Source organism: Octopus bimaculoides, chromosome 3, assembly GCF_046866305.1.
Source record: "Octopus bimaculoides isolate indiv1 chromosome 3, ASM4686630v1, whole genome shotgun sequence".
In the NCBI taxonomy this organism is placed as follows: domain Eukaryota; kingdom Metazoa; phylum Mollusca; class Cephalopoda; order Octopoda; family Octopodidae; genus Octopus; species Octopus bimaculoides.
The window spans coordinates 133529199-133538638 of NC_142930.1; the positions used below are offsets into that span (position 1 = coordinate 133529199).

At 41.5% G+C, this 9440-nt stretch overlaps 1 protein-coding gene across 1 annotated transcript in view; it reads left to right on the forward strand.

Annotated features, from left to right (window-relative positions):
- Positions 1-9440, forward strand: part of LOC106876246 (tyrosine-protein kinase CSK) — a 58002-nt gene that overhangs the window by 1908 nt on the left and 46654 nt on the right. Inside the window, exon 2 of the mRNA XM_089349689.1 lies at positions 4244-4463. Coding sequence (XP_089205815.1) covers positions 4244-4463 — 220 coding nt within the window. The remainder of the gene's footprint in view (positions 1-4243; positions 4464-9440) is intronic.

The following is a 9440-nucleotide window of genomic DNA, read 5'->3' on the forward strand; positions in this document are numbered from 1 at the left end:
GTTAGCCTTCTCTCCCATACACGTGAGGTTCAATAATCTCTGGAGACAATGTATGTGGTATCACAGCGGAACAAAAGCCCGCTGTGAACTCCTTGCTTTGAAGTCTTGCTTGGCGTCGGTGTGAGAAGAATGAGTGAGAAAATGTTGTTTTTTCCTTAAATAATGGATTGCAGGCAAGATCTCGTTTTTGTCTTGTGTATGGCAATGGTTGCAAGTGAGATCTTGCTGTTTCAAAATGGTGCTGGCTTCTTTGTGCCTCGCTATAGGGGCTCCCTTCTGAGAATGCCAGTGCAAAAATAGAGAATAACTGGAGCAGGCACAAGAAAAGAGCAAAGATGGCAAACAACAAGATATGGTACAAAAATGTGACATGTCAAAAAGAAAAATAATTGCAAGAAATATAAATTGGCATGCACAAAATTTGACAAAATGTTCAATAGCAGAGTATTGGAATTGTTCAGTAACACAAGAAAGCAATTGTCTGTCACAAGAAACGCAAAAGAGATTGTCAGATATAAATAGTTTTGGTAAGTTTTTTAGGCCAATGCACAGTACGGCCTGTCCTGATGACATAAAGTTTGTTTGTGTTAGGTTGTGGTGATGTAGTTGATGGTGTGGTCAAAGGTGCATGTGCGGGTGGATGTGTAGGTGGTTGTAAAGGATCAAAAGTGGGTGTGGCCGGAGTGTCATTGAAGGGTGTGGAAACCTCAAAATATGCCTTTTTAAGCCTGTCGACTGACATGGTCTCTGTCTGACCATTGATGTCGAGACTAAAAGTTTTGGGTGTGTGAGATAGCACACAAAACAGTCCCTTACTGCAAGAAACGAGCGGTCCTCTAACAGAATCATCCCGAGCAAAAACATGAGTTCTCTTGTCAATGTCCGGTGGGACGTGAAAGAGAACAGATTAGTCATGTGGATACATTGGTGAAAGACTTGAGAAATACGAGTGAAGTCTGGTGACATATGACGTTAGATCAAGATGCAATGAATTGGCTGGTGCTAACATTGTACCAGGGAGTGCCAAGGTGCTGCTGTAAAGGAGTTCGGCAGAGGAGAAACCTAAGTGCGACAACCAAGAAGAACGATAGGCAGGAACTCTGTCCAAGACTGCAGATCAGGAGAGGCGCATAAAGTGACCTTCAGTTGCCTGTGAAAACATTTGACCATCCCATTGGTAGCTGGTTGTACGAATATGATGAACACCTAGGATTCGTGATAATTCATGAAATAAAGAAGCTTTGAACTGGCGTCCACGGTCAGTGGTTAACTTAACAAGAACACCAAAACGAGCAATCCAATCAGAAACGAAAGCTTGAGCAACTGACTCAATGGAAATATCCACTATTGGAATGGCTTCAGGCTGAGAGAAGCAATTGACGCATGTGAATATGTAAGAGAAACTGCGACTGACAGGCCATGGTCCAACCAGATAAATGTGGACATGGTGAAAGTGAGTCTCCGGTGGAGAAAACTGTTCAAGAGGTGTGCAAATGTGCTTGTGGATTTTAGAATGCTGACATTTCACACAAGCGTGCCCAATATCATCTTGCGCATATTAGGCCAGAAAAACCGAGCCGTAATAAGCTTCACTGCGGCAGCGATGCCAGGATGTGACAGTGAATGCAAGGCATCAAAAATGAAACGCTGGTGGTTCGCAGGTACAAACGGCATGGGAGAACCAGTAACTGTGTCACAAAGATTGTGCCTTCAGCAGACAGAAGTGAAAGATAGGCAAACTTGCAACAGGACAACTTGGTAGAAGTTAGATCCAATGTGTCCAGAGCTGGCTGATCTTGCGCAATGGCAGTTAAATCGATTGCAGCAGGAGATAAAAGAGAACACACAGGGAGGCGAGAGAGTGTGTTAGCAGGTATGTTCTCTGTTCCAGGTATAAGCTGAATATCATTTGTAAACTGGGAAATGTAGTCCAGGTGACGAAAAGTACGAGGTGAGTGTCTGTCCAATTTAGATGACAAAGCAAACATAAGAGGCTTGTGATCAGTATAAATCACAAAATCTTGGCCCTTGAGTTGACGTAGAAAATGACAAACCAACAGGTAGATCGCTAAGAGTTCACGATCAAACATACTGTAACGATGTTCAGCTGGTTTTAATTGACGAGAAAAGAATGCCAAAGGTCGAATTTGATTATCGACAGTATGTTGTAAAATGGCACCAACCGCAGAATCTGATGCATCAACTGTTAGAGAGAGATAAGCATCAGGAACCGGATGCGCAAGCAAAGGAACAGAAGCTATTTCCTTCTTGATTGACTCAAAAGAAGATAAAGTCTCGGCAGATAAAGTGATAGAAGAATTTTTTTTTATTTGCTTTCAGTAGTTGAGTCAAGGGAAGTAACTTGTCTGCACATTTAGGTATGAATCTCCTGTAGAAGTTGATGATTCCCAAGAAATGACGCAGTTGGTGTAAAGAAGTGGGAGGAGAGATGCGTTGAATTACATCAACTTTGGAGGAGAGAGGTCGGATACCATTAGAGTCGATCTAATAGTCTAGGAATTCCAGGGAGGTCTGTCCGAAAACACACTTATTGGGGTTGATTCACACATTGTAGGTGTGAAAAAGTTGAGATAAGTGTTGGTGATTTTCATGTGTGTTGCTAGCTATGAGCAAATCATCCACGTAAGCGAACACACAGTCAAGTCCATGGACAACTTCGTCAATAAACCTCTGGAATGTGCTCGTTGCATTCTGCAAACTGAAGCTCATAAACAGAAACTCAAAACTTCCAAAAGAAGTGGTAACGCCAGTTTTTGGAATGTCATCAAGGTTCATTGGAATTTGATGATAAGCCCGGATGAGGTCAACCTTGGAAAAAATAGTACAACTCTGCAAGTTTGAAGAAAAATCCTGGAGATTTCTTATCGGATAGCAATCGGGAATAGTGACTGCATTCAAACGTCTGTAATCCCCCACCGGACAAAAATCTGAATCCCTTTTCCATGCCAAATGAAGAGGAGATGTCCAATGTTGTCTTTTCCTGAAATAATGGTTGCAAGCGAGATCTCACTATTTCAAAATGGCGCTGGCTTCTTTGTGCCTCGCTACAGCTTCCACAATTAAATACTACCACTTCCGTAGTTTATCATCCAATGGCCCCTATCTCTCACCTGTAACTCCATACACTATTTTCTGTAAACAAATAACATTGATAAGGAGGATGAGCTTTAAACTTTTTTTCTCAAAGTCTTTAATAGCTTGTCACCTACACATTAGAAGAGTGAATTTGTGACAGTGTGTGTGTTTTCATGGGTAAAATGGTAATATCCAGCAACATTAATTGAGATAATGTGAGACATAAATCACTCTGGCTGTCCTACTGCATCCCTGATTTACCTTCAGGTGTCTTGGCTCTGCTTGCACTGCTCCAGGAAGTTAAAGATGAGAGATTAAGTCTGGTTCTCCACTATTGTTTTCCTTTTGCTGTAATACACGTCCAGCACAAGTCAGGACTTATTAGGCCTTGTAATGGCAAATAAACAATGGATCTTTCATTGCAGTGCATGGGATATCATGAAATGCCACCTCTTCTTTTTTCTTTTGAGTGGGACGTGAAGTATTGGTAGGAGGGATAATAATTTTCCAGTTACTGACGTAGCTGTGTCTTCTGTTAATTCTCTTTAAGTGCTTGTTAGCATCAGGTTTGAAAACGAAAGGCAGGATAGAATGACTCAAAATATCCAATCCAGCTCTCTTTGTTGTATTCAAACACTGCCAAGGTCAATTTTACCTTTTGTCCTTTGAAAGTTGATCTATAAAATATCTGTTTAAAGCTATGGGCTGACAGATCATTAGGGAATCAGATGAGATACTTTGCAATGTCTGTTGCAGTTGATTTGCACTCTAAATTCAAATTCTACCTATGTACTGACACCCAAAGCTAATTATCTAAACATGTAAGCACCTCAACCATGTCTGTTAGGCCTACAACCAGTATAGAAAAAAAAACCCACAGCTTATTGAGTTCTCATCAGTGGCTGAATGGAATTAAAAGCTACTTGGTATTTAGTTACAGCCCTTTATATTCTAAATTCAAATCCTCCTGAAATGAATATTGCTTTTTTTTTTTGTAATTCTTTCTGGGGGTTGCATTAGTAAACCTAGTTGGGAATGGAATTATAATAGAAGTCAGAACAAGTAGCTACAATATAAAAATTATCCGTTTAAATAAGAAAAAATCCCAACACTCTTCTTCATTGATATTTTTCTTTGTATTTTTCAGATGGTTTCACAGAGATATAACTCGGCAGAAAGCAGAAGACATCTTAAAAGAAAACGTTGATGGTTCGTTTTTGATACGAAAAAGTGTAACAAACATTGGAGAATATTCTTTAAGTGTGCATCATCAATCACAAATGTTCCATTACCAAATACAGTTTAAAGATAACAAGATTTCATTGGATACTAAGATTTATTTTAAAGATTTATATAAATTAATTGAGGTATGGCTATGTTTTATTACTTTTCTTATTTTCATATATGTTATTGTTTAGTCTAAGGGAAGCCCTAATCAAATAGGCCTTTGAACAAAGGCATTCCAGCTATGATTGTCCTTGTCTTTAATTTCAAGCATAGAAATGGTCTAAAGTTACATTATCCAGTATTCTCTTCCTTTTTTAAGATGTTTCTGTGTGATTGGCAGGAGATTCAGCAAATATTTCTATCAGGTTGGCTTGCTTTGGCTCATTGTGGGAACCTTGCATTGTTTAGTCCCAATTCAATTCTGATAAAGTTTAACAATCAAGAGTGTTCCAGTCATGATCATCCTCTCTCGCAGGTTATGATCTGAGACAGATTTGGCTGATATTTCTTGCGAGTTGAGTGATTGTAATGAAATATCCTTATAGACTTACTCCAGAAACATTGAGTTTAAAATGAGACTAGACAATAAAACAATGACAGTAGAGGAAATTGTGGATGAACTAGTGGTTAGGATGTTGGACTCCTGATTTATAAGACTCTGGTTTCAGTTCCTGGACTGGGCAATGTATTGTGTTCTTGAGCAAAACACTTTATTTCATGCTGCTCTGGTTTACTCAGCTGGTAAAATGAGTAATCCTGTGATTGACTGGCATCCCATGTAAGGAGGAAATTATATGCCAGAGAAACTAGGAAACCAGCCCTATGCTCCTTATGGATTAATGTGGACTAACCAGTAGAAACAATTGCACTGGTTTTTGACCTATGCAACAAGAATTATGCATGCTGGGGAGGAAAAAAACTTTAAGTAGAGTGTGTAGTGGCGCAAAATTATAGCCGCCATTGAGGAAGTACATTTCTGTGCATGCGCAGGGGACTTCACCACCGGAAGCCCCTCGAGTTGCGCATGCGTAGTCTCGTACTTAAAGAGAGAGTTTCACTTTGTTAAGCAAGTTGAGCCTGAGACCTTCGACGTGACAATACCTCGCTCCTCCACGAAGCACTTTTACACTGTTCTCTGGCAGGCATCAAGGAAGCCCTTAACCTTCCAATACCAAACTACAACTTAATCAGCGGCTGCTAAGCTGAATGACAGGAATTGTGAAACCAAGCATCATCATAAATAAAACCTTTTTATTATGTTTTTAATTGTTCTAATAAGACTATTGAAAAGGTTGCAAGACGCAACAAAAATTTTAGGAAAATAAAAATAATAAGTGGAAATTTTAACGGTGAGTGTGTTAAATTTTAAGGCACGAAAAGAAAATGACTCTCCCCAGACACAACAGAATCTTCATATATAATTATGTTGAAAGGTGATAGAGAGACTAAAGTCTCTATGACAACTATCAAACCTTTTACAAGTGTAACTGTGTGAAGTACCAGAAAGTTATATTTAGTATAGATCTGAGAATAAACAGATAAAACAAAACAGTGTCAATAAAAAACCTTATTTTGTTGTTTAATTTGCTAAAAATAACAGCCAAGTTAACAGCCAGGCGCAGGAGTGGCTCTGTGGTAAGTAGCTTGCTTACCAACCACATGGTTCCAGGTTCAGTCCCACTGCATGGCACCTTGGGCAAATATCTTCTACTATAGCCTCGGGCCGACCAAAGCCTTGTGAGTGGATTTTGTAGACAGAAACTGAAAGAAGCCCGTCGTATATATGTATATATATATGTATGTGCGTGTGTATGTTTGTGTGTCTGTGTTTGCCCCCCCCAGCATCGCTTGACAACCGATGGTGGTGTGTTTACGTCCCTGTAACTTAGCGGTTCGGCAAAAAGAGACCGATAGAATAAGTACTAGGCTTACAAAGAATAAGTCCTGGGGTCGATTTGCTTGACTAAAGGCGGTGCTCCAGCATGGCCACAGTCAATTGACTGAAACAAGTAAAAGAGTAAGTTTTCACTCACTCACACTCTACTGTTGTAAAAGAAAAGCATAAAAAAATTTTGAATGGTCCCAGCTGGAATGTCTTTAATCATAGCACTGCTACTGTTCAATCAGGACTGGCCTTAGACTAAAGATTAACAACAACAGAACTGTGGTACATAAATATACATGTGTACTGATAAATAGAAGGAGTCAGTTTAGATATGTAATAATAATGATTCAATATGTTGGGTAGAAAAGTATTATTAATTCATTGTGAAAGCTCCTATGGTAAGAAGTAGATCAGTGAAACTTAGAGTGGAGATTATTAGGCCAGATTTAATGGTGTTTGACATCATAGATGAGTTGAGTTGACTGGCACAAACAAATGCTGTGCTAGAGAATTGTCTGTTTTGTGGAAAAATGAATACTGAAATAATTAATATGTATTTGGAAATATCATGTGTGTGTGTGTGTGTGTGTTTATATATATATATATATATATATATATATATATATTCTTTTCCCTAAAACTAAATATATATATATATATATATATATGTATCATCATCATCATCGTTTAACGTCAGCTTTCCATACTAGCATGGGTTGGACGATTTGACTGAGGACTGGTGAAACCGGATGGCAACACCAGGCTCCAATCTAATTTGGCAGAGTTTCTACAGCTGGATGCCCTTCCTAACGCCAACCACTCAGAGAGTGTAGTGGGTGCTTTTACGTGTCACCTGCACGAGGGCCAGTAAGGCGGTACTGGCAACGGCCACGCTCAAAATGGTGTCTTTTATGTGCCACCCGCACAAGCCAGTCCAGGGGCACTGGCAACGATCTCGCTCGAAAATCCTACGGAGGCCAGTCAGGCGGTACTGGCAATGGCCACACTCAAAATGGTGCATCTTATGTGCCACCCGCACAAGAGCCAGTCCAGGGGCACTGGCAACGATCTCACTTGGCTTGCCGGGTTTTCTCACGCACAGCACATTTCCAAAGGTCTCGGTCAGTAGTCATCGCCTCGGTGAGGCCCAATGTTCGAAGGTCTTGCCTCACTACCTCAGCCCAGGTCTTCCTGGGCCTACCTCTTCCACGGGTTCCCTCAACTGTTAGGGTGTGCCACTTTTTCACGCAGCTATCCTCATCCATTCTCACCACATGTCCATACCACCGCAATCGTCTCTCTTGCACACCACAACTGATGCTTCTTATGTTCAGCTTTTCTCTCAAGATACTTACACTCTGACAGGTATGCACACTAACATTACACATCCAGCGGAGCATACTGGCTTCAATCCTTGCAAGCTTACGCATGCTCTCAGCAATCACAGCCCATGTTTCACTTCCATGTAGCATGGCTGTTCGTACACATGCGTCATACAGTCTGCCTTTTACTCTGAGTGAGAGTCCCTTTGTCGCTAGCAGAGGTAAGAGCTCTCTAAACTTTGCCCAGGCTATTCTTATTCTAGCAGCTACACTTTCAGCGCACCCACCCCCACTACTAACTTGGTCACCCAGATAGCAGAAGCTATCGACTACCTCTAGTTTTTCTCCCTGGAATGAGATAGAAGTTGTTTCCTGTTTGTTTACAGTGTTTATTGCACCTGAACATCTGCCACATACAAAAACTAACTTTGTAGTTAATCTGCCTTTGATATTGCTGCACCTCTTATGTGTCCATAGCTTGCACCGGGTACATCTTATAGAGTTATTACCTACTCCTTTTCTACATACTGAGCAGGGCCATCTACCTGAAGGGGTTTGTGTTTTATCTACCTTCCTACTTATTAGGATTTTGGTTTTTGCTAGGTTGACTCTAAGGCCCTTCGATTCTAGTCCTTGATTCCACATCTGAAACTTCTCCTCTAGTTCTGATAGTGACTCCGCAATTAGTGCAAGGTCATCAGCATAGAGGAGCTCCCAGGGGCAACCTGTCTTGAATTCCTCTGTGATCGCCTGGAGGACTATGATAAATAGGAGGAGGCTGAGGACAGAACCTTGGTGGACCCCTACCTCTACCCGGAATTGATTACTGTACTCATTTCCAACCCTCCCCTTACTGGCAGCATCTCTGTACATGGCTCGGACAGCTCTCACTAACCATTCTTCTATCCCAAGTTTCCTCATTGACCACCAGATAAGGGATCGGGGGACCCTGTCAAAGGCTTTCTCCATGTCAACGAAGGCCAGGTACAGAGGTTTATCCTTGGCTAGGTATTTCTCCTGCAGCTGTCTCACTAGAAATATGGCATCAGTGGTGCTTTTACCTGGCACGAACCCAAACTGCATCTCATCTAAATTGATTTGCTCCCTAATTAGTTGGGCTATGACCCTCTCCGTAACTTTCATAACCTGATCTAACAGCTTGATGCCTCTGTAATTATTTGTATCTAAAGCGTCACCTTTACCTTTGTAGCAGTTGACTATGGTGCTGCTACACCAGTCATTGGGTATGACTCCTTCGTGTATCACCTGGTTCGTAATACGGGTGACTAGGCTGTAGCCAACACTGCCAGATATTTTGAGCATCTCTGCAGTGATTCCTGATGGGCCGGGGGCTTTCCCTGTCTTCATACTCTTAATTGCTTTATCTACCCTGGTACTGTCAACTCGGATAGCTGGTCCCTCTGTTGGGTCGACATACGGCAGGCTCTCTTTCTCCCATTCATTCTCTTTATTAAGCAATCTATCGTAGTAGCATCTCCAGACCTCTTTCTCTGCAGCCTCGTTTAGTGCAAGTGTACCATCATCCATGTGAACACATTTCTCTCCTACATCACTATTCTCTCTCCTACACTGTCTTGCAACACGAAATACCTCGAGTCTTTGGTCCTCATGGCGCAGAACATTGGCAAATCTTTTCTTATCTGCTTCCCCTCTGGCTAAATAAACCTGCCGCCTAGCTTCCCTTCTGGCAGATTGGTACAATTCCCTGCTACCACCGTTCTTCCAGTCCTTCCAAGCCTGTTTCTTTTCTCTAATAGCCCTGTCTACCTCCTTGTTCCACCACCACGTTACTCTGGGTCGAGAGGGGACTTTACACCAGCCACAGATCTGGTCGGTGGCTCTCAACAGGTTGTCCCGCAGAAATCTTCAATTGTCTTCCACTTTGTATG